Genomic DNA, 26,525 nt, shown 5'->3' with positions numbered 1-26,525 from the left:
TCTATTTTTCATGTAAAACAGCTCCTCCAGCCATGTTAAAATTTCAGTACATTTTTTTTATAGACCTGTTTCATCATGCAGAAACAAACAGTTATTATTGTGTCAATACTGGCTCCTTCCATGCTTCAGAAAAATGAGAAATTCTTTGCTTAGAAAAACAATGCATAACAATATAATGCTGCAAGAAGAAAATTTTTCACACATTTTTTTCATCTAAGCAAAGAATTTCTAATTTTTCTGAAGAGTATATGCATGAAAAGAGACAGTATTGATATAATAATCATATGTTTTTGCAGAAAAAAGGGTTTAAAAAAAATTTTTTTACCAAAATTTTAATATGCCGGAAGAGCGGTTTTGTATGAAAAATAAATATTAGGATCTTGAAATGTGACTAAACTGTTATTCATTTAGATATGCTCTGTTGTTAGATTTAACATACATTGAGCTTCTAAATAAAAAGGATTGGTATACACAAAGAGTCAAATATAATTTAAAAAACATTTTACCAAAACTGTACGTATATATATATATATATATATATATATATATATATATATATATATATATATATATATAATGTATATATACAGGAGGTACCTTTAATATGTTTCAAGACTTTTTTGTATAGGCATTTAAAATTGTCGTAGACTTGAAAATTCAGTATGTTATTGCTATACATGTTAGAAGATGACTGACTAATTTTGATTATTACAGGTTCAAATGAACAGCTCCAGCAGAAATTGGAATTACTAAAGTCTGATTGTAAAAGTAAGTGAATTTCAAAAATGCAATTTGGACATGAGGACAATTTAGAAAAATTATATGCAATAAAATTCTGTTTTAAACTTTGAAAAAAAAAAATGCCACAGAAACGGATGGAATGCTCCAGACTGCTTTTGGGCTATCTTGCATGAATCGAGTATCAGTTTTTAAATGGCATAATAGAATCAAGGAAGGCAGAGAAGTCTGTGAGGAATGAGTGGTGTGTAAAAAGTAAAGAAGTCAGAACACCAGAGTTGATTGGCCAAATAAATAAGTTCATGGCTAAGGACTGCCGTGTGTCTATAAAAGTGCACAGTTTGATGTCAGTGTGGGAACTGTACACAATTATTTGTGAGAAACTGAAGATGTGAAAGACTTACGCAAAGTTTGCTCAAATGGTGATTCATCCTTGTTGCAGACTATTTGACCAAGATGGGCATCAAGACAGTTCCTTACCCTCCCTATAGTCCAGACTTTTCTCTCTGTGATTTTTGTTTATTCCCTTAGCTCAAGGAAAACCTAAGAAGCGGCTGCTATGAGACAATTGAGGAGATGGAAGAGGCTCTGACAAGGGTCATTGACATGCTTACACAAGAGGACTTCCATAGGGCCGTTCAGAAGTTGTCGGAACGGTGCAACAAATGCATTGCAGCCGGAGGAGATTACTTTGAAAGGGGCCTAGAGTTTCATGTGTGTACTACCAATAAAAGTGCCCATACGAAAAAAATCTGGAAACTTACTGAAGGCACCTCACATATACATACTATATATATATATATATATATATACATACACACACACATATATACACACACGTGTGAAAAAGGAAACGGTTAAATAAAATCCAACGCAAATATCCAGATGAAGGACAAAGTAGATATACCAAAATAATACAATCAAATCATGTGATGAGATCTTCAATATTTCGTTTTTATTATTAAAAAAACTTCATAAGAAATAAGCAAAAGGCAACATTTTTTTTTTGGGGGGGGGTATTTTTAATTGAAGACAAAAGTATTTTCTTTTTTTGTTTCATACTACTGATTCATCATGTAGGTAGGCCAAAAACCTACTCAAGGATAAAGATTAATGAAATTCTGAATTGAATGATGGAACAGTATTATGAAAAGATTGAGACCAATATTTGATTAATTCACAGGACAACTCGACAGATATTTGTTTACATTAAACTTGAAAAAGATCATATTATTTTTATTGTTGGAATCCTTTGAGATGAGTAATTTGTATATTTAAAATCTGGTGAGACGACAACAACTATGGAAGGCAGTAATTGCTGAGGATACAGTTAAGAGACTCAGCATTTCTATCTGAAGAAGGGCAGAGGAATAGTCGACCGAAACGTTGTAAAACAACAACTATAAAGATGGGGATAACAGTTCGCAAATAAACAAATAAATAAATATTGAAAAAGTTGTGTAATCTCCAGGTAACATGTTCTATAGGCGAGAAATTCTTGAAAAGAAACTCTGTTCATGGAAGGTCATCACCTGCTGTTTTAACAGTATCGGCGACCTCGACTCTCCAAATTGTAGAGCCAGTTGATAGCAGAACCGGTTCTTACTGTTTGATGAGCAAGGGGAGGGGGATTAGAAATTGTATCTCATTTGAGTACCTATCACAGAAATATCGATAGAGCAGAGAAAGACTAGCAATGTCTCTTCTGTGAGAAAGAGAATGCAGGGAAGAAAAGATATAAAAAAGAGGAAGATGAAGTCTTAGCAACAAAGACGAAATATTAAAATGTCATCACAGTTTGAGTGTTTTCGTATATCGGATTTTTCCATTCCTCTCTCTCTACACACACACAGATTTAGTTTGTAATCTAAGAGTTCCTAGAACTAATGATGAAAGATGAAAAACAACAACAATAAAAAAAACAATAACAACAAAAAGCAAAAGAATGTTAAGAAGTACTCACCCTTTCAAGTTCTTCTCTCAAAGAAAAAATGGACCTTTCACGCAAGAGGACCAGTTCTTCAAGATATTGATACCGAAGCTTTTTCCTTGCTCGACATTCCCTTGCACTCTGTCTGCTTCTTTCCAATCTGGCTTTCTGGTCTATTTTCGAGGGCTTTCTCCCCCTCCTCCCCGCCCTCTTCACCGGTCTTTCAGCAGACATTCTCTGAAATAGCCAGAAAATAAAATGTCTCATTTTTTTTTTTAAGTGCATGAAATAATATTTAGGGGATAGTTATATACTTCAACTACTTTTAGACAACAAATAAAATTAAAAAAAGAAAAAAAAAAAAAACTTGTAAATAAGAAATTCATTTCTTCAAATTATAAAACATGAGCAGATTATGCCATATTGGTTCATCATAATTATATTTGGTTTAACGCCACACGTGTCTGAATTTTTTAGATGAAGATTAATTATTTGGATTATTTGGATTCTTCAGACTACTGTTCTCATCTTGAGTGTCATTTTTACAATGCTTCGGTCGATTTAACCTCCAACCTTCAAGTGTATCTTGTCAAACTCATGAATCTGAACAGAATTTCAAGCGGAGCCATTTATTTACTTCATTGGGTGTACAGGGCTTTACGTTGCGAGTGAAACGGCCGCATTTTCAATTTTCATAATTTTTCTAAGTGTCAATTAGAAATAACAAAACGTTAATCTTTTGACGATTGTGTTTTTTTTTTTTTTTTTTTTTTTTTTTTTGCTTGTTTGTCACCGACAATTTTGCAAAGGTCGTTACTGGGTGAAAAATGTCTAATCAATCTTTATTTATTCCTATATATATATTTATATAAAATGAACTCATTTTTTCCCTTATGATTTTGACCTTAATAGGATTAAAAATCAAGACATTTCATGCAAATGTAATATGCACAAACTGCAGCACAATATCTGAGGTGTGTTATAGGCATATTACCTCTCCACTTCCTTGATAATCATAGATTCCTATATTTTTTCTGCTGAGAGTTTACTACCACATTCGGTTAAAATCAATGGAAGTAGTAAAATCTTTTCTCTCTAATTCCTCCTTCCCCTGCCACCACTTACACTGTTTCCGGGATCGTTCATAAGGGACGGTTACAAAGGAACACCGGTTTGGGTTTTCTTTACTTTGTAGTTGCTTAAAAAAACTGGAATGGAATTTTAACGTTCCTTTTCATTCTATGCTTTCCACTGGGTGAAATGCACCATGGACTCAACTGAATCAAAGGGTTATTATGCAATTTTATTTTTTTTTCGCTTTTCACTGTGTTTTTTAGTTTTTGTTTTTCCAAGCACGTTCATCTTTTTCCATTATTTTTGCTTTTTGTTTTTCCGATTTCTTTTTTAAAGTTTTACGTTTGTTTGCTGTTTTTTTTTTTGTTTTTTTTTTTGGTTTTCCGATTTTTTAAAGTTTAACATCATTTGTTTTTTATATTTAAACAACGTTATTACTTCATTTATTCTTTATTTACCCCGCCCCTTACACACATCTCCAAAACCCGGGCAATGCCGGGTACCCCCATTAGTTTTTAATAAAACGAGCAAAGTAAAATTATTTAAACAACAAAACTTTAATGAAATAATATACTCTAACAAAGGCTGTTTAAAAAAATAAACACCTGAACAAATTTGAATATTTATATCTTCAAATCTTAACATAAAATTCAGTGCATATTTAGAATTATGCTCATTAAAAAAAAAAAAAAAGAAAAATCTTTATGATGTATGTACACGTCATAGAACAAAAATGTCATATTCCAAAAATCATGTGGATTTGGCTCATAACTTTTCTATTCGGCTAGTAAACGAAAATATTTGTCAAAGATCAACTAAAAACAATTTTCTCCATAGAGCTCTGGGATAGCAGGCTTGTTCCATCGCAATTGTAGTTTTCAGTCGCCTACACCAAGAATTGAAACTTCAACCTTCAGGAGAATACTACTTTTACAATTGATTTTTCCAAATATTCTAACCACTGTGCCACAGGTCCTTGTAAACAATTCCAAGAGGAATTTTGGAAGCCTTAAACCTATTTTATTTCTAGTTTTTAATGTTGCAATCTATTACTAATTGTTATGACTATATATTACAGTATATATATCATTATTGTTGTTATTATTTACTTATTACGAGTTCAAATATATTATTTACTTATTACTAGTTCAAATATATATTACAGTGTATATATATATATATATATATATATATATATATATATATCATTATTGTTATTATTTACTTATTACTAGTTCAAATATATTATTTACTTATTACTAGTTCAAATATATATTACAGCATATATATCATTATTGTTATTATTTACTTATTACGAGTTCAAAATGAAGGTAGGTATATACTAAGTATGCCATGGTGTGTTCAATATATGTGTGCTTATGTGCATGTATACTCTCGAGAAGAATATAGTAGTGATTGAAAGAGTGTTTATTTAATCATGTGTATTTAAGGGTTATAACTATGGAAAGGGTTTACTTGAAGTGAGGGACTTATGCTAGGTCTGTATATATTAATAAGGGTATCAGAATTACTACTTAGTATTTAAATAACGTATACATTTATTAGAAATAATTAATATAATAAAAGAATAAAAGGTAAAAAGTTATAAAGAATAAAATATACAAAAATTATAAATGAATAAGACAGACGATAATTGAATGGTAAAAGAAGGAGTTAAAAAATACAAAGGAATATGGGATGAAAAAAGTATAAAATAGTATAAAATTATAAAGAAATAATAATAAAGGAATATAAGAAATACAAAATTATTAAATATAGAAGAATAAAAGATAAATATAAAAAAAAATAAGCCAAGTAAATAAAATTAAATAAAAATGAAAAAAATACGAGAAAAAGGAAATAATTACAATAAGATAAAGTTCTTAATTAACAAAGGAGTAGAAATGTTATTATCCAAAGTTCTTAGGTCCAAGTTGAATGCAAAACAGTCATCGAAATACCTTTTTATCCATGCTATTAATAAAATTCTAAATGTTTATTTATGTGTGTGTGCCTATATACCAATAAAACTTTTGAACGGATGCACCAAATTGAAAAATTCGTCTTTTTTTTTTTTTTTTTCCTGAAAGGTGCAAGTCCCTAGATTGTTCTTATCTATATATGGTTCGTAACACAAAAAGCACAAAATAAGGGTTTTGGGGTCGTTTCGTGGATTTGTCAAAAAAGTTATCTGCCCATGTCAACGAAATTTAGCATTGTCTGTACATAGTCGCGATAACATCTTTCAGCATACAGAAAGGACTTGTGGTGCAATGGATAACGCTTCTGACTATGGATCAAAAGATTCCAGGTTCAAATCCTGCCACGTTCATAATAATTTTAACAATCATTTTATCCACCGTTTACTCATTATCCTTACTCTTAGGGTATTTTTGCTTTTTTTCAGGGATTTTGTTTTGTGCATATGGGAATTTTCCATGCTCTGAGTTCACAAGGTAAGCGTTGATGGTAAAACAATGTTGAATGTACTTGGTGTTGAGTGTACTCGATTTTGTGTTTGACTCGGCGTTGCGTGTGCCAACGCAGTGCAGCTGCTAGTATTGAATAAAATAAAATATGCATCAAGAGTGCTTGAAAGCCAAATCACAACGTAATATTAAGAAAATAAACAAATATTTTACTTGTTTGAAATTTATAACATAAATATATTTCGGCGCTAGACTCCATCTTCAGTATGTTGTTTTCTTTGTTTTTTCTTTTCCTCTTTCTTGCCATGTTGTGAAGTTAGAGAAAGAGAAGTCTTGTAAAGAACCGCACATTGTATCTCAGCGGTTGTATTTTGGAACGAGAGAATAACGTCAAGGGTGTGAGTTCCATACAGAAACGTTGGTTTAATTTGAAAATAAAATATGCATCAAATTAAATCAACGTTTCTATACGGAACTCAAACTCTTGACCTTTTTATATTGTTAATAAACAGACGCTTTGCTATGAGAACTTCAGTTTCAATCCAATTCAAATAGATGATTTTTAAATAGTAAAACCGGAACAAGAATATAATGTATGGATGTGTCGACAGAAGGTGGTTTGAACTGGCAATTAAATTTGGGATGTCGTCTTCTAACTCCAAATTTCTCACTTTTTTACTTTGCCTCCCCACGAGGACAGAGTTAGACACCAGAGTCGTTTTTTTTTAATGTGGGGAAAGGAACAAAATTGTTTCAGTCATGAAGGAATTCTCCTCCACTGACAGAGAACAAGAAATTGAAGTGGATCATCTGAAGAACAGATACTACACTTTGAGGTATCAAATTCTCTATTCACATGAAAAATATATAAAATACAAAAAAAAATCAAATGAACAAAAAATTTAGGCCCAAGGCCAACTCAAAGGGGGGGGGGAAGGTTGGTTGGTTCATCTCGCTCTTTGGAAGTTGAATAAAAAAGATTTCTCTAAGCTTACCCTTTTGTAATGTTGGGGGGGGGGGAAGGTTGTTCCTACTTAAACAATTTTTAAAACAATTTTTTATTTACATGTAAATACAAAAAAGATAACAATAATAAAGTTAAGCAGTCCGAGTTCAAGTTATGTATCAAAAAAAGTCAAAGTAACATTTTAATTAATTCTAGTAATAATCTTTGGCCATATATATATATATATATATATATATATATATATATATATATATATAACCTAGCCTGTGTGGCCGGCATTGCCCAGGTGTTTGGAGGTGTGTGTTGAACAAGAAAAAAAAAGTGGTAGTAGGCAGGCAGGCTTTAACCTGTACCGCGAAGGAAAAAAAGAACGGGAAGGAAAAAATGTGACGTCTTTGCTGTTGCGTCCATCATCAAACCGGAAGTGATGAAGGTTCAAATCAAAGCTAGTCAATCGAAAAGAGGGGATGACCTTTAAAAAAAAAAAAAGGGGGGGCCGCTCCCTGTAGAAAAATGCCCAGTTGAGGGTGAAGGAATTAATGTTTTTAGCCAATTTTTCAATATTTAGCGTCTGAAGGGTCAAGCTTCAAAACGCTACCGATCTCGTGAAAATCCATTGCCTCTGTGGAAAGTTTTAGGCATACATACATGCATACATTTAAACAGACAGGTGAGATTTATATCATAGACTAGCGGGGGGTACCCGGCATTGCCCGGGTGTTTGGAGGTGTGGGTGTTAAAAAAAAAGTTTTAGTAGGATACAGCCCTGAAGCCTTGACGTGGAGGTGGAAACAAAAGCCAACCACTTAATCATTTCGGCCACGAGTAAGAGAAATTGGTTAGCGTGTTAAGTTAAGGGTTATAAAGTGAGTCAAATAGGTTTGTTTGACAGGAAGCTGCTTAATGAGGTCATCGCAGGAGTGTTACGGGATGACGTAGCAGTATTTTATTTACTGAGGGACAGTTTTTTTGGGTTTGTTTACTTTGTTTCAATGCGGGGCAGTTTTCGTTTCCCCAAGATGATAGTGGGGGGAAACCAGCTCCCCATTTAAAGGGGATTGTCCAAATCGAATAGCAATTGTCTGATATGATGAGAAACTCCACATTGATCAAAAGCTGATTGCTTTCTGGACATTCCGACGTGAAAGTCGAGAACACGCAACGTTTCAATTAGTTTCACTTTATTTATATTTAAAAGTTGAACAAACAGGCGACACGGCGAAATAGTGCGATTTTTATAAAAGTCAATGTAAATAAATCTAGACGCAACATGCGTTCGCAAATCCTCGATATTATGATTTAGACGGTATATAAAAAGTTTTAAGACATAGTAAGCCCTTGGAGAATGGCGTCAAAAAAAGCCTTTGCGAGACATACATGAAATGATCACATACATTTTGCCTTTTATATATATATAGAAGATGGATACCAAAGTGTTGAAATAAATAAGAATTAACTTGTTGGAAAGCAGTGTTTAACAGACAGAAATAGAAAAGTATCAGTAGCTAAGTAAAGACGAGGAACCCAGTAGATATCTCACTGCTGATGCAATTCTCTACCTATATAAGAGCCAGATACGTCCAAGGATGGAGTACTGTTGCCACATCTGGGCAGGAGCTGCTAGAAAGAACTTTCTCCTACCTTGACAGAGTTCAAAATAGACTTCGTAGCCTCATAGGGGATGTCCTTTCCTCTTCCCTGCAACCTCTTTCTCACAGAAGAGATGTTGCGAGTTTGTCTCTGTTTTATCGTTATTTTCATGGCAAGTGCTCGGCTGAGCTTCAATCTATGCCCCGCCTCGCCAAACTTTCACAAGAAACACTCGTCTAGCAGAAAACACTATCACTAATGTCCCCCACTTTTTATCTGTGACTAAACCTAAGCGTAGATTCCATGAGCAAAGCTTCTTTCTTAGAACTGCACACCTATGGAATTGTCTTCCGTTTTCCTGCTTTCCAGCTTTCTACAATATGCTGTCTTCAAGTCTAAGGTAAACAAGTGTTTGATGAGCAGTTCCATATAAGTTAACAAATTTACCGAATCTCTATTACTAACGATTACTATATTGTCCAATTTCTACTGTACACTCTTTAATCCTTATCCTCGAGTGGCCTCTTGGCCTTGATAATGTGGTGATGCCTATGTAAAAAAAAAAAAATAGAGGCAGATATTTACCTAAAGACCGAGGGTAAGGGGTGGCGATGGATCTTAGAGGTTTGATAGGTTGATTTAGTGGAAGGGTAGTTTTCAATTTTTTTGGTGTGGCCACTTATTTCAGGGTTATAAATATTCAACATTTGTCGCTCGCCGCATGTGGGTTAGTCTTTTTCCTATAACATCTTGGGGAAAAAAAAGCGTTCAGCAGTAAATGAAATCCCGCAGTCAAACTTGACCTCATTAACTCATTAAAACGAGCACCTGCTAAATCCAAGTAATTAAATAAATTCAAACGTGTTTCCGTAAGCATGTCGCGGTGGGGCAATGGTTAACGTCGCACATTTTTTTTTTTTTATTACAACTTTGCCTCAACGGTTCGGGTTCGATCCTCATACTTACTTTTTTTTTTTTTTTAACCCCTCACACACCTCCAAACACCCGGGCAACGCCGGGTACCCCTCGCTATTACAAATAAATCTTAATCTAGGCTTTAGGTGAAGAAATTAAGGGATGATAAATAAAGGATATCTGGGAGACATCTTGGGGAAATTTGATACTTGATGATGAATATATGAAATGGATATATAAAGGATATTTCGTTACTATTGCATATCAACATTGGTATGGACAGGGGGTTTGCAAGATAGATGCATAGGTCAACGGGGGAGGGGGGAAGATGGATTCAGGGTATACTGGAGTTACAACAAAGTGTCGTGATGGAGAGTGCGATGGGAGTAATTACTATAGCTGAGGTCTAGTGAGATAATAGATAAAACAAAGGCTGTACTCATGGGCAGGAATTCCCTGGTTGAATTCATATAAAAAAAAAAAAAGGAATATATTCAGTGTCAAATACTGGGTGGAAGCTTGGGTATGTAAAAAAAAAAAGGTGGGTCAACTGTTTATAGCAATGGAGAAGAACCGTAATAATGAAAGCAGATAGGGTTTATGTAAGATGGTTGATCTAAGGGGCTACAGATATTATTAGTCTTGCTTTGGAGGAGGTTTATTGGCAGAGTTTAGAGTGTTTCCATATTTAAATTTTTATTTGCGCATGCATTTGGATATAATTTCTGATTTAGAGTTGCGGATGTTTAATTTTTTCAGTGCTGTAATAATCGCTGTGGCCTCTGCATTGCAGAGGAGGCAGGATTGTGAACCCGAGCTGTACAATCTAGATTTACTTGGTATTTTTCATTTAAAGGAAATATTTATGTTTTTATCTTTTAAGTCTATTACTAGGTTAGAAGGGGTAGTCTTCGCTTTAAGTGTCTGTCTACAGAACGATTATAGGTTTGAGATTCCAGTTTTTATTGGAAAGGAGGCTAGTCCTACGTATGTGTGTATTTTTGGGGTGGTTTGTGATATATTCAGGGATCTAATATCTGTGGGGGGAGGGAGGCACCATGGTATAAAGAGTTTACTTATCCTACACCCCTATTTGATGTATTATCCTTATTGAATAAACAAATAAATCTCTATACATCTATCTATCTATCTATCTATCTATCTTTAAAAGTGAAATTGTCGATTTGACCTTTGAAAACTCTACCAAACTCCTCCACCAATTTTGGGTCAAAAATTTGAAATTTTAAATGTAGGTTACTTGGACATGGATCAAACTTTTTAATTTGATTTGAGCCCAAAACAATAAATGTTAAGGGGGCATAATTAGGGGTCAAAGTTACAAAACAAATTTGACCTCTTCGGTCTCAACCAAATTACTCAACCAACTTTTAGTCTAAACATTTGAAATTTTACATAAAATGTACTCAGATATAGGACAAGCTTTTTAATCGGTTTTTGGCCGAAAATTTGGATGCCAGGAGGTCAAAGTTAAAAAGATTAAGCCTTTGCAGTCTCTAGCAAACTATTCAGCCAATTTTGGGTCTAAACATTTGAAATTTTACATAAAGGGTATTCAGACATGCAAAAAGCTTTTTAATCAGTTTTTGGGCGAAAATTTGGTTGCCAAGAGGTCAAAGTTGAAAGAGTTGACCTTTGCAGATTCTACCAAACTCCTCCACCAATTTTGCATCTAAACACTTGAAATTTTAGATGTAGGTTACTTGGACACGAGTCAAACTTTTTAATATATATATATATATATATATTATATATATATACATATACATATGCACAAAGTTATGAACAGTACATAGGGCCTGAGGAAAGCCGAGCTGAACAACTGAACCATGATACTTGACTTTGCATTTTAAACTTGAATTCAAGCCATTTTATAAAAATAAAATTATAAAATCAACAGTCATAACTCCATGAAAAATTTCAGAAAAATGTAATCAGTAGTTATTGAGAATTTTGGGAACGGGCGGACAAGGGTGAATTCTAAGGTCCAAATCCGACTAAGTCGGTGGACCAATAAAATATTGGAAGTGTAGAATTTATGTTGATCCTCATTTAATCCCAGACAATATTAGTCTCCCTACTAGTATTATATATATATATATATATATATATATATATATATATATATATATATATATAGAGAGAGAGAGAGAGAGAGAGAGAGAGAGATAGAGATAGAGAGAGAGAGATAGAGATAGATAGAGAGAGAGAGATAGAGATAGATAGATAGATAGAGAGAGACAGACAGATATAGATATAGCATGGTAGATAGTTGGATATATTGTTCTTACCAGGAATACGTTTTGCAAGAGAGCTTGATGTAGATAAACAGCCAAACTGAAGTTAGAATTGCAAAATACTATGCATATTTGACGAAATGATGTTATTTAGCAGTATGAAAATATATTTGTGATTAAGTCAGTTACATAGAAACGTTCATATTTCATTCCCAAAGGAATTCCCAAGGATTAATTTAGCCGAAACGTTTCTGTGTAGCTTATTTGCCAATAATATATCTTTATACTACTATCAAGCTTTGAGCACTGTTATGTGGTACAATAAAAAATGCTTGTTTTGGGAGAACCATAGCTACCCACATTTACAAGCCTTATGCACAACTTTCCTTGTACTCTTATGAAGACGAGTGTAATTTAAAACGTGTCATTAAAAAAATGTCAACTCCAGAGCATGTTGTCAATTAGAGTAGATATACCTGGAGCTGACAGTTTGTTGACAAAAAACGAAGGCGGCCGGGTTGAAAAAGGTCAGATCAATGTTGATTGACAGGGGCTTCTTAAAAGGTTAAAATTCAGAACAATCTGTTGAAATTTAATAATATATAATATGTATACATATCTCTATCTCCCCCTCTTTCTCTTTTTTCCCCAGACCAGACATATTTGTATAACAATATATATAATATGTATTTGCGTGTCTCTTTGTTTCTCTCTCTCTCTCAATTTTTTGTCACTTTGTGAGATTTGTAATTCAGTTGGAATCAGGAGACCACTGATCCTCGGCGGTTGGAAATTGGCACCATACAAAGAGATCATAAAAAGTTGAAATCAGAAGTCTGAAGGTAACCCTTGACTTCTAAAAATGCTTCTTCAAATGTTAAATAACATTTTTATAAAAGGAAAAGATGTGTTGTTTGCTTATTTACTACAGTGTTTAATTTTAGCACCCTGACCAGATAATTAATTCTCAGGAGAGAATTAATGATGCCTAATAACATCGAGAACTCGATACAAGACCCATCCAGACCAAGTGTAGCCAATGACATAAACCCCTTGATCAAAAGTGAATGCTTTCTCATATTTCCTTAAACCAGAAGATGATCTCCATTCTTTTAATATGAAGACAATCTTGTTCTTTGGAAAATGCTGACTATGAATAGTAAAATTATTTTATTTTTGGTCCTCCGACAAAGGAGAGTGGACCTGTAAATTTCCCCTTGTTCGTTCGTTTGTTCACACTTTTCTCAATAACTACGCCTTGGAATTTTTATAAATTTTGCACAAACATTAAACATGATATGAGTAAAAAGTAACAGAACGGATTTTCCGGGAAAATTCCGGTTGCCCTCTCTTGGAGTGCCTTTCAGGTTAAAATGGCTAAAATTGACACTTGTGCTTATTTAAAAAGTTGATGCGTTGGATTTTTATAAAACTTTCTGAAAAGTTGTAACTAACTGATTTCTATATAATTTTGTTTGTCTATACTTCTGATAACTCTTGGGTGTGCCCTAGGGGCTCTTTTATGGCTAATAAAAACTCTATTTTTCGGACTATTTGATCATATTTGTCCAAATATTTTCTATGTATATCTATTTAGCAGTTTTGCATGGTGCTGACCTCAAATTTAAATATGTTAAGACCTTGGGAAATTTAGGGGTTGGACTTAGTCATTTCTATTTTTGCATGGTGCAGAACTCAAATTTACATATGATAAGGTCTAAACCTGCACCGTTTGTTGATTTTCACCAGGATTTGACATCCTCTGGGGACTTTTGGGGCAAAATGGTGGGGGGAGGGGGGCAATACCGTCATTTTTTTTTATGCCTCATTAACTGTGCACTCACGGGGACTACGCATGCTTCACGTGTTTAATGAAAATTCTATTTGATAATTTTCAGTAATCTTTGGAGTACAACAAATAGTTTTGCCTGATATATAAACATACAAAATAGTTTATTTTGAACTGTCATATTTCAGTTATGTATTAATCAAAATAACTACTGGAATTGTTAGCAAAAAGTAAAGATAGAAATGGAAGGAGGGTTGAAAAGCAATTTCTTTGAGTGTATTCTCTTGTAAAAATAAAACTAATAATAGTATTTGTGTTCTTTATTTGGAGAAAGTTTTTTTTTTCAGGATTTTATTTGATTGAAGATAAAATTTCATTTTTGAATATATACATATATATATATTTAATTAATTACTTATCAAATGTGTTTTGATTGTATGAAATACTTTGAATAAAGATGTTTTTCTAATAAATTTGAAATATTTATCAGGTTATTTTATATATATATATATTTTTTTACTATAATAATTAAATACCTACAGACACTAGTGGTTCATCCTTTCGGGATTCTTCAGTGCAGGGTGTCACGATTACTACCAGTCGAACGATTCGAACCCCGCGACACGAGACATCTCTGGCTCGATTAGCGGAGGCCGTATCCATTCGGCTACCATTAACCGTGTGAAATAGCGTTGAATTTTAAACATTTTAATTTAAATGTTCATTACGTCAGACAGACAGTGATCAAATCGTTATACGATGATCTACGCATACTAGCATTTCGGCCCGGCATTGCCAAGGTGTTTGGAGGTGTATGTTGAGCAAATGTGGTAGTAGGAAGGCAGGCTCGAACTCGTACTGCGAAGAAGGAAAAGCACGGGAAAAAAACCTGACGTCTTTGCTGTTATGACCACCGGCAAACCAGAAGTGACATAGGTTTAAATTAAGGCTAGAAAATCGTAAAGAGGGGATGACTTTCGAAAATATCGGTGAAAAAAGCCACCCTTCCCTGTAGAAAAGTACCCAGTTGAGGGTGAAGAAATTAATGTCTTTAGCCAATTTTTCGGTATTTGTCGTCGGAAGGGTCGAGTTTCAAAACGATACTGATCTTGTCAAAATTCGTCGCCTCTGTCAAAAGTTTTAGGCAGACATGCAAACATACATAAATACATTTATAAATTGGTAGCTCAAATTTTTGAGCCAAACCGATTAAAAAGCTTGCCCTATCTCTGAATACCCTTTATGTAAAATTTCAAATGTTTAGACCAGAAATTGTCTGAGTAATTTGGTAGAGACCACATAGGTAAAAATTTGTTAACTTTGACCCCTATTATGACCCCTTATGCATGAATATAATTACACATAATAGTTAACTAAAGATGATCATCCCATTAAAAAACCGAAGCAACTAATAGGGAATTAATTAAAATTAATGTTTAAAAGAATATGCACATTAGCTAGATCGTTTGCTAGTGAATGCAATTCCACAAACAAGATATAAGAAAACTATATTTTCTTTTTAAATAAATAGAAAAGAGGGTTTTTAATATGAATATCGATATACACAAAAGAAAACCGAATTTATAAGAGTACTAGCATGGCTGCCTGGCGTTGCCCGGGTGTTTGGAGGTGTATGCTGAGCAAAAAAAAAAAGTCATTTTTTTTAAATTTGACCCCTATTATGACCCCTTAAAATTTATTGTTTTGAGCTCAAATCGAGTTATTAAGTTAGATCCATGTCCAAGGAACCTATATCTACAATTTCAAGTGTTTAGACCCAAAATTTTTGGAGGAGTTTGGTAGAGTTCTCAAAGGTCAAATCGTTGAACTTTGACCACTTAACAGCCAAATTTCTGGCCGAAAACCAATCACATAGATTTTTCCAAATCTCAGTACCCTGTATATCAAATTTCGAGTCTGTAAACTGAAAATTGACAGAGTTATTGCGTAGGGAAATGTACACACCCACTTTTATAGATATATAGATATATACACTATCATATAAAAAGAAACTTTGTCTGTGTCTGCGTGAATTCATTCCCTATGGATTCCTAAACAGCTGGGAGGAGTTTTATGAAATTTCACGCGAAGGTACTTTATGTGCCTAGCAATGTTCTTAGATAGGTTTTGTATTGGAATGTACTCAATAAGTATTAATAATCAAAATAACCTGATGAAAGAACGAACAGGCGATTTTGACCAACATCACAAGTGCATTTGAGAAGTTTTATTACCACACAATCAGAAAAGCTGAGAACCTTCCAAATTAAAACCTTGAACTATTATCTACACTCAAAAAAATGTAATTTAATACAAAATAAGCCGACTTCACAAATTGATAAAAGTTCATTATTGGATTTTAATTATAAGGTGAAGCTTGAAGATTCAAACTCGAGATAGATAATGCCAAAAACATTCCCGCATTAATATGGGAGGGGAGACTATCTTCAAACAACGTCCTAAATTGGTAATTGAGCACCGGACTTATACAAAAAGTAGATATTAATAAGTCACTCGTACCTATTTTTTTTTTTTTTTTTTTTTTAAATGGAGAGTAGATAATGCAGTAGATGTGTTATCGGCAGCTCCAGTAACTCTCGCTTCTCCTTTTTTGTCCCTCAGTCCTCATTCAAATGAGTGATTTTTCTGACAAAGGGTGAAGAAAAAGCTGCTTTCCAGGTCAGTAGTACTTCGTGAACAGTAGTCAGAAATGTCGGAAATTTTTCTGTTTCTATGTCTATCCTTGTCGCCATGTCACTAGTAAAGGTGCTGGAGGTAAACGTTTATCTGGGCTGACGTTATCCGCCTGATAGTCAGGGACCCGAACCTTGGATTAACCACTAAGGAGGCTGTCCTATCAGCAGGTGCAAAGTACTAGGGCTGCTGTATTACCATTTGGTGAATGGATTTTGGACCATGCAGTAGTCTCTGGTGGGGCCTCTCAATGCCATACTAGTGGGTAGATGTTACGGCTTTACCTTATATGCTACAAAAAAAAAAAAAAAATTTCCTGTCCTTTTCTCTCTTACTTTCCCTCTCTATCCTGCTCTAACCAAGTATGCCGACCTGTTCCACAAATCCCAAAGCCTCAACATGAAATATCTCCAGAAAAAAAAACACAAATAAACCTAGAACCCCATCCTCCAACGTAGACCCCTACTACCATGTCTCCTTCTCCAACATCAGAGGTCTACGTTCCACCCTTCCAGAGGTTGAAACACAATTACAGATGACACCGGACATATTCTTTCTAAGCGAAACTGGAATAGGGCCGACCACTTCCCTAGATGAGTTCATAATTAAAGGATACTCTAACTTAACATCTAAATCTGACCCCCAAGATTGGCATGGAATATGTGCCTACATTAAAAATGGCTTCCCGTGTGGCAGGGATATCTCCAGAGAAGACCCTAATTTACCTTATATGTGCTTTCGGGTTGCACTTACACCACTGCATTTATATTTGCCCTCTATCGCCCCCACAACAGCGGAGTTACTATCTTTAAGAGTATATCTGAGAAAATAGACCACATCCTGTCTGCACATCTATCGGCTAACATTCACATTTGTGATGACTTCAATGTCCATAACGTGGAATGGCTGACCCACTCAAATAAGACAGATGATGAGGGGAGGTTCTGTTATGATTTTGCCATTGTCTATGACCTCACTCAGATTGTTTGTGAGCCCACCTGTGTGCCCGATACTACCGATCAGTATGCAAGCCTTCTAAACGTTTTTCTCTCAACTTCCCCTGAGCTATGTTCGTGTTTCATTCTATCTCCTCTCGGATCCTCCGACCACTCCGCTGTATCAGTTAAGATAAAAATGAAACGTAATAAGTCCTCAGATGTACCTCTCCACCGTACTGTATATCGATACTGTATGGCTAACTGGGATAGCTTCCGTACATTCATATCTGATCTACCTCTGCATTCCATGTTTAAAAAAGGATGTGTCCTCTACAGTATCAGACCTGACTGAATGGTTAATTGTAGGCATAGACCGATTCATACCATCCAAAAAATTCCAACAAAAACTTAACAGCAAGCCATGGTTCTCCCCAGAATATGCTGCTGCCATCGCGCACAGAAATCACTTTTTCCATAGCTACCAACGTAATAGATGCACTGAGACTATAGCTGCTTTCAGGAAAGCCAGCAACCACTGTAAAAGAGTAATAAAAAATGCAAGAGAGCTATATGCTCAGTCCTTTAAATCCAAAGTAGCTGATCAGTGGCTTGGTTCCCACCAGTTTTGGCAAATAACAAATAGGATCTTGAACAGAAGCATGCATTCTATCCCAACCATCATCAATGGACCTGAGGTCATCTCACCAGCATTAGACAAGGTCAAACTATTTGCCAAGAACTTTGCAGCTAATTCTACCTATGCGACGAAGGCCATCAACTCCCCATATCTTCTCCTATAACAGACAACACATTATGCAACATACAAATATCTGTGCGTGAGGTCGCCAAGCTAATTAAGAATCTTGATTCCAATAAAGCAACTGGCTCTGACGGCATCCCAATTATAGTGTTAAAAAAGCTTCAACCAGAACTTGCCCCCACACTTACAAAATTGTTTAAGCGTTGCCTTAAGGAGAAGTGATTTCCAACACTCTGGAAAACCTCATCAGTATGCCCTGTATTTAAGAATTCAGGTGATAAGTCATCTCCCCATCAGTATAGACCAATAAGTCTCCTGTGTATGAGTAAGCTGCTGGAATCCATATTAAATAGAGAAGTAGTCAATCACCTCAGCAGAAATAACCTTAGTAGCACGCAATATGGTTTTCGTTCTGCTAGATCTACAGCAAATGTGCTAACGGTTATATCTCATAGGATTAGCAAATCTCTCGACAAAGACTTCCTTTCTAGGGCAATTGCTCTTGATATATCAAAGGCCTTCGACAAGGTATGGCATAAGGGTCTACTTCACAAGATTTCCAGCTACGGTATAACTGGAAATGTTTTCTCAATTATTAAATCATTTCTCTCTGGGATAGGCTCATAAGAGTAGTGGTAGATGGACAAAAATTAGAGGTCTGCAGTATTAATGCTGGAGTCCCTCAGGGGTCAATCTTGGGCCCAACTCTCTTCCTGATCTACATCAATGATCTCCCAAAACACTTAAATCATTCATTGACATCTATGCTGATGACACGACCATCTACGGTAACACATCAAAGGCTGTAAATGACAAAGTTCTCTCTGATTCTCTTTCCTCTGAACTCGAGCGTGTGGTATAGTGGGGGAAGAGGTGGCTGGTTACTTTTAATGCATCTAAAACCAAGTTCCTATCTTTACATCATCAACGTTCTGATCCCTATCTGGCATCAATTGAAATGGATGGCTCTCGTCTAGGGGAGGCGCCATGTTTTGACAAGCTTCTGGGTTTGACCTTCACTCCTGATCTGAAATGGAACACATATATCAAGTCGGTTGCCAAGGTCACAGGAAAAATGGTGGGATCCTTCTACTGCTCCAGAAGATATCTCACTACTGATGCAATTCTCTATCTATATAAAATCCAAGTACGTCCAAGGATGGAGTACTGCTACCATATCTGGACAGAGTACAAAATAGACTTTGTGGTTTAGTCGGGGATGACCTTTTCTCTTCCCTTCAACCTCTCTCCCACATAAGAGACATTGCGAATATATCTTTGTTTTATCGTTATTTCCATGGCAGGTGCTCGTTTGAACTCCAATCTCTGGTCCCCCCTCGCCAATCTTTCACGATAAACACCCGTCTAGCTGAAACCACTGTCAATAATTTTCCCCACTCTTTATCTGTGCCTAAATCAAAACGTAGATTCCATGAACAAAGCTTCTTTCTTAGAACTGCACACCTGTAGAACTCTCTACTGCTTGCCTGTTTCTCTGCTGACTACAACTTGGATGTCTTCAAGTCCAACATAAACAAATTCCTGATGAACCGCCCCTTTAAGTAATGACACTTTATCAAATCTCCAATACTAATGAATACTGCAACACTATCCCATTGATTACTGTACACAAAATAACCCTTATCCCCGAGTAGCTTCCGGGCCTTGATAAGTGGTGACCTCCATGTAAAAAAAAAAAAAAGCCCAGCATATAAAGTCAACAGTAGGTTCGTTGATATAACAGAAACGTTCATTTAGAACGTACCCTTAAGAGCACAACTAAACCATGATACATGACTTTTTCATTTTAAAATTTAATTCAATAATTAGTATATAAAAACAACAGTAAGTTCTCTACAGTGCAATGTAAACTACAATGTATTGTGGACTAAGTCACTGTGTGGAGGCTTGTAAAGCAGAAGGCAATCAATCAATTTGATTTAAAAAAAAAAAAGGGGCCATTTCATCGATTTCAATGACAATAAAAGTATGGGAGTGTGAAACATTCTTTGACCATCATTCAATCCCAGGCAACGCCGGGTATCCCTGCTAGTTTATTTATACATACATATATATATATATATATATATATATATATATATATATATATATATATATATATATATATATATATATACACACACACACACACACACACACACTACCAACATTGTCTGGTATTAAAATTTCCACTCTTCCATACTTTTATTGTCATTAAAAAAAAAAAATTAAAAAAATGATGGAATCTCCCTTTTTTTTTTTTTTTTTTATCAAATCGATTGATTGCCTGATCTAGTTGGAGACCCACCGTAGGTTTCCGGAAGGAAGCTTCACATGCCTTCCTGCAATGACCTAACCCACAATACACTGCAGTCTATATTGCACTGTAGACAATCTGCTGATTTTATCAAATGATCTGTAAATAAACTTAAATCAAAGTTTAAAATGCAAAAGACAAGTATCATGGTTCAATTGTGCTCTAAAAAGAAACATTCATTTCAAACGTGCCCTTGTCTTAGAAAAGAATCTGCAGTTGATTTTATAGGCTGGGCCATTCTGCTCATGCGGTGATAAAACTTTTTAAATTCACTTGTGATGTTAGGTTATGAAATAATTGTTAACTTTCATCAAAACCGAACTTCCTACGGGTTGTTTTTATTACCGATATTGGACACATTCGGATACAAAACTTATCTAAGAACACTCCTAGATACATTATCTTCAGGACAAGATCAAAATGTAGTATCTGTTCTTCAGATGCTGCACTTCTATTTCTTGTTCTCTTTCGGTGGAGGAGAAATCCTTCACGACTGAGACAATTTTTATTTTTGTACCTTTTCTCCACGTTAAAAAACGACCCTGGTGTCTAACTCTGTCCCGTGGGGAGGCATAGTAAATAGGTACATTATCTTAGTGTAAAAGTTTTTAAAAAATCAGCCCAGCCGTTTTCAAGTCTATAGGGAAAGAACGCACACACAGAGTTCCTTTCATATAACAGTAGTGATAGAGATACATATATACACATACACACATTCATATATACGTATACGCATATATACATACGTATACATATACACATATCCACTATGATTATGCAATCCCTATAGCTACATATCTAGAACACAGCTATAAAACCTGGCATACTGATATGGGATAAGAAGAAAGAAGCAACCTTAGTAGAAGTTAGTGTCCCCAATGATGCTGAGTAAAACAGAGCTGACAGCGAAAAGATAATGAAATGCTAAGGTCTTATGTATGACATGAAAAGAGACTGGAATCTTAGGAAGATTTTCATTATTCCAGTAATTATAGGAGCAACTGGACTCGTGAAAAACAATTTCAAAAACTATCTGGCAAATATTCCCGATGAACCAAGTGCAAGAGAAATTCAAACAATTGTACTTAAAGGGATTGTTAGAATCTTATAAAGATTTCTCGGTTGGAATATCCGAGTTATATATACACACACACACACACAGATTTTTAGAAATTCTTTGAAATACTCCAAAGAAATTTAAATTTGGAGAATATTTATCAAATAATATCTATTATTGTACCTAAATGGAACTTCTGCTCAGCACAACAAGATACGAAACCATGAACAGAATTATTCCTGATTGCTTCCGTACTGCATCAGTCACCTGCTTTCCATGACCTTACAGTGGGTACTCGACAGTCCCCGGAGGTCTCCCAGACTAGTGGAAGGAAGGAGACGCCTTACTTTTCTTTAACAGCAGTGCTGTCCCACCACCCCATAAAGCACCTAGTGTTCTCAAATTGTCACCTATCTGGTATTAGCCAAGCTCATCAGGCACAATAGTCAGGACAATCACCCAGTATAGGCACTGCTCGGGCAGAAAGAAACTGCAACGTACTGTCGGTACAACTGCAAAGAAAGCTGTGGCAATACATTAAACACTTTCGAGAAAACTGAATGGGTTTGTGAATGATGAGCAACAATGAATTCATGAATGCCTGAGAGGGATAGAGAGAGAGATGTAAAGTCAAAACCACCAATCCCTGAATCAGGCAGGACTCCACTTGAATAGATGAATGAATGTCTATTATGAAAATTTGCATCAGACTAAACATAGCGCTCATTTGGAACTATCATGTCTAGCTGACTCATATATTCATCTAAACTATGTAGATACTGATTAATCGGCAGCTAATTGGCCTAATCGGCCACTTGCCGATTAATCAGACGATTAATTACTTTTCTCTTTCCTATCAAATTTTAATCATTGCATCATTACCAAGTGACTCATCAGATAGCTTTGACACATTAACATAGTAACTGCTAACTTAAAAATATTAAGTGTCTGGCCACTATTATGACTTTTTGTCTTTATTACATAAAATTACTAAATACAAAGTACAATTTCCCATTCTTAAATGAATATAATTAAACAATTAGATAAGAAAAAGAAATTACAAACCAACTACAAAGTACAAATTGTAATTCTTTAAGTGAATAACTATAAACTGAAGTTCCGCACATGCTGCTGCTCTACTTCCTCTTCTGTTCTGGTTGCCTGCCTCCTCTGCTCTCATAATCTCAGTATTTAAAGTTATAGAGTTTTAAGTTGTAATGTAGAAACATTAGAGTTTCTCCATTCTCAGAACACAGCTTGTTCCTTGCGAGTTCATACACATTACCACCTGTACTAAAGAGCCTCTCTGTCTCTACAGAGTTAAATATTTTGAAGCCAGTTTACTCAGCAGTGGTTAGGTCTCCTGTGTCTTCTTCCACCAGTGAAATAGATCATCACCTCCTGCAAGTAGTTGTAAAACTATATAATGGTCAAGTTCTTTTGTGCACTTAAACGTAAGGGATTTACTCCTTTTGAGTTTAGATTGTGATTCTTGTATTTCTGTTTTAGTTGTAGTCTCCTCGTTTAACTCAGCTTCTACCTGTTTTAAGTTTTGATTTGTTGCTGTAGGCTTATCTGAAGCTAATTCATCAAACAGTCTTGAAAGATATAGTTTTACTTTCATTTTGATCTTCTTGGCCCTCAACAGAGATTGAAGAAATGTATCCTGCAGATTCTGCTTCATCATCATCAGTAGAAAGCAAAAGATGTAGAATCCAATTCTTAATAGTGTTCTCTGTGTCATTCTTTTGAAATTGAAATCTTGGATCTAGGAAAGTTTTTATCGTTTAGATAGAATGAAAATCTTGTTTCTGTGGATGCACTGAATTGGTAAGGATTTCACTAAAGTCAGAAATATCAGAATTAAATTGGACAGCTTTTAAAAGAAATAACGTTAAAGCTAAAATTGTAGGTATTAAGATTATCATCGATACGGTTGAAGTTCTATGACTTGCTTTTTTTGGTGATTTCTTCAAATGGACTCAGTAACTAGACAATTTTTTGAATAAGTCCCCATTGGTAAGTTGTTATGTTAGGAATCTTATCAACAGCACACATTACATTGTTCTAAATTTCTTTTTAGCATATAATATGGATTGCATCATGTGATCACATTCTGAATGAGTTGATGTTTTCCCAAATTAAACTAATCCTATATTTCACTTAATTTGTTAATTGCTAATGGAGCGTTATTAAAGTGAGAGGTTATATTTCTGTTAGTCGTAATGATTGTCTTCACAGCATGTTGGGAAAACAATAAGTCATTTATTGAGAGTTGCAATGTATGTATGAAGCATGATAGTGATTCTGAACCACATTACTTGACACTCGCAACCATATTTGATGCTGAATCCTGCAAGACTAAGAAAACTTTATGAAAGATTTTATACTCATCTAGAGCATTGTGCAATTCTTCATTTATTCTTGAACCGGTGTGTGCACCAGGGAATGCAACAACTCTAAGCACAGCTCTGCACTGTTCAAAGTCATTTGAAAGCCAATGACCTGGCTATCTCAGAAAAGGAGCATTATTTGTAGAAGCTGTCCCAATAAAGAAATGCTGCTAATTTCATCAAGAGATGATTGAATTTTTGTTTTTACTGTTGTAAATATATTAGCAGGCCGCCCGGCATTGGCCGGTCTTAAAATACCCCTAAATGTGATATTTTGATTAATGCAAATTTCGTATTTATTATTATATTATATTGGGCCAAAAAAAAAAAAAAAAAAAAAAAAAGACTACTGCACAACCATCAAGAATCAAAACCAAAATGTTTAACTTATGATTTACTTCTTTCTTTGACGTCAATACCCAAGCTATGAAAACATGTTGGCTGCAAGGGTAAAAATTAAAACATGAACCAATAGCTATTACATATTCGTAATGCTGTCATTAGAAATTCATCTGGCAAATTCCATTTCTTTAATTTTCACACTTTTGCACTGATTTTCCCCGGTTAAAAACCAAATATAAACTTTTGCATGGGTTTCAATACCCTATATATTAAGTTTCATGTGTGTAAACCAAAAACTGACAGGAGTTTGGTAAGTAAATTTTTTTAAACAAATACATGAATATATCTTGAAAGAGGTTTTTACGCAAATATTACGCAAGTATAAATCATGTAGATTATCTGCATGAATATAATTACACGTAATAGTTAACTAAATATGATCATCCCACAAGAAGACCGAAAAAAAATAAGTAGGGAATTAATTAAAATGAATGTTTAAAAGAATATGCAAATTAGCTAGATCTTTTGAATGAATGAATGCAATTCCACGATCCATATATAACAAAGTTGTATTTTCTTTTTAAATAACTAGAAAAAAGGTTTTTAATATGAATATCAATACAAAAAAAAAAAAATTATAGGAGTTTATTTTTAATTTGTAGGAGATTGGGAATTATTTTTCAATAAAGTACTTTTTTGATGGAATACTGTAATTTAGACAAAGTTTTGCAATAAGCCTTTTAAAGCTATAGTCAGATGTTACAGAATATGGTTGAATATCAACAGCAATCGTTTTTCCTATCAGATAATGGATCTCTTGTGACCTGTGGTCATTACTATCCCAAATTTTCTTATTGACCAATATTGATTCTCTAGTAAGTTTGGTGTTTTGCTGGAGGCTCATAGTTGCTGCCACTTGTTCCTGGAATGTCTATCCCTGAACACTCATGTTTCCTTTTCCTATCTGCAACTTTTTTTTTTTTTTTTTTTTTTTTTTTTAATTTTCTTCCTTTGAAGATTGTAATGCTGGGTATGGGGCAGCCAAACCAGCTGCCAACATTGCCCCGCTTTTTTATTGAAACCAACCGAGAGCTCTTTTTAGTATCCTCGCTGTTCCCTTAACTTTTCTATGATGGCTTAGCATATTAGTTGTTGAATTTTTTTCTGATTTGCCACTTCTTGATATCGTGGTTTGACATAACTTGCAGACAGCTGTATTCTTATTCTTGGGATTGACATCAAAATACTTCTAGCAGAAACTGGTTGCCATAATGGTTGAAGTTTATTGTCAATATTTAGTTAATTTTTTACGTATTTAAATTACTTATGTCTGATATTTAATTAGTAATTTATCTCAATAAAATATACATTATCTAAACCATAAAAATAGAAAAATATATGTAATGGTAGCAAGAGTCCAAAAATGAGGAACAAGAATATGACTGATGAAGAATGCTTTATTTCCTATTCACACATCGTCGCAATTTACTGTACAATTTCACAACATGAAAACTGAAAGATGAAGTAATAATTTTCTTTGACAAATGATTTAAATATTATTAATGTTAATTCGATATGAAAAGAAAGGAGGGAAATTTTCCATATGTTTACATCTGTTTGCTTCGAATTCAGTTCAGTTGTAAAAGTCTACATATTAACAGCACGTCATATCTGTTATTTGATAATACGGTATAGACGATGCAGGTCTCTTTGATAAATTATCACTGGCAAGAAAAGAGTTAACTTGTCTTTGTTTACTAGATAATTTAATATTAGTATCAAATATGACAGCGAAATTTGCTGATAATCGGCATTAGAAAACCTATTAACTGGCCGATTAATCGGTAATCGGTCAATTTGCTAATCGGTACATCCCTAATCCAAACCTATAAAATAATTATCGCTATTCTATAGACAGAATCCTGGCCGTCAAACCTAATCTAAAATTCACAGAACTAATAATTTGTGCATACAATCGGTGAAAAATGAAGAATGGGAGAAAACTAAGATACTCATCCCAATCTACTGTCTTTTACGGCATATCAACCGTTTTATAGCTATATTAAAACACATTGATTATATAGATATTAACACAATGACTATATAAATATTAATGTCTATATAAATATTAATACAATAGTGTGTGTGTCATTTTGTGTGTCATGCTTGCATTTTTTTTTCTTCCGAGTGACTGGCGTTTAATTAATATGTACTTCCATTTCTTGTCATAAATAATTTTGCCAAGAATTCTTCATAAGTTTTGGTTTTGGTTACAGCTGATGTCACTCAAATCAGCTATTTCTTTTTTTATAAATAATTTTATTGAGAATTCTGCAT

At 34.4% G+C, this 26,525-nt stretch overlaps 1 protein-coding gene across 5 annotated transcripts in view; it reads right to left on the bottom strand.

Moving 5' to 3' along the window:
• Window positions 1-26,525, bottom strand: part of LOC145279988 (cAMP-responsive element-binding protein-like 2) — a 403,664-nt gene that overhangs the window by 223,334 nt on the left and 153,805 nt on the right. For all 5 annotated transcript variants that reach the window (XM_080131586.1, XM_080131590.1, XM_080131588.1 and 2 more), the window contains one exon: window positions 2,702-2,905. In XM_080131586.1, the coding sequence (XP_079987712.1) occupies window positions 2,702-2,905 (204 nt within the window). The remainder of the gene's footprint in view (window positions 1-2,701; window positions 2,906-26,525) is intronic.

This window comes from Euprymna scolopes, chromosome 7 (assembly GCF_053919585.1).
Source record: "Euprymna scolopes isolate OS-2025 chromosome 7, ASM5391958v1, whole genome shotgun sequence".
Classification (NCBI taxonomy): domain Eukaryota; kingdom Metazoa; phylum Mollusca; class Cephalopoda; order Sepiida; family Sepiolidae; genus Euprymna; species Euprymna scolopes.
Note: the sequence above shows the minus strand (reverse complement) of the source record. Positions and strands in the feature narration are given on the sequence as shown.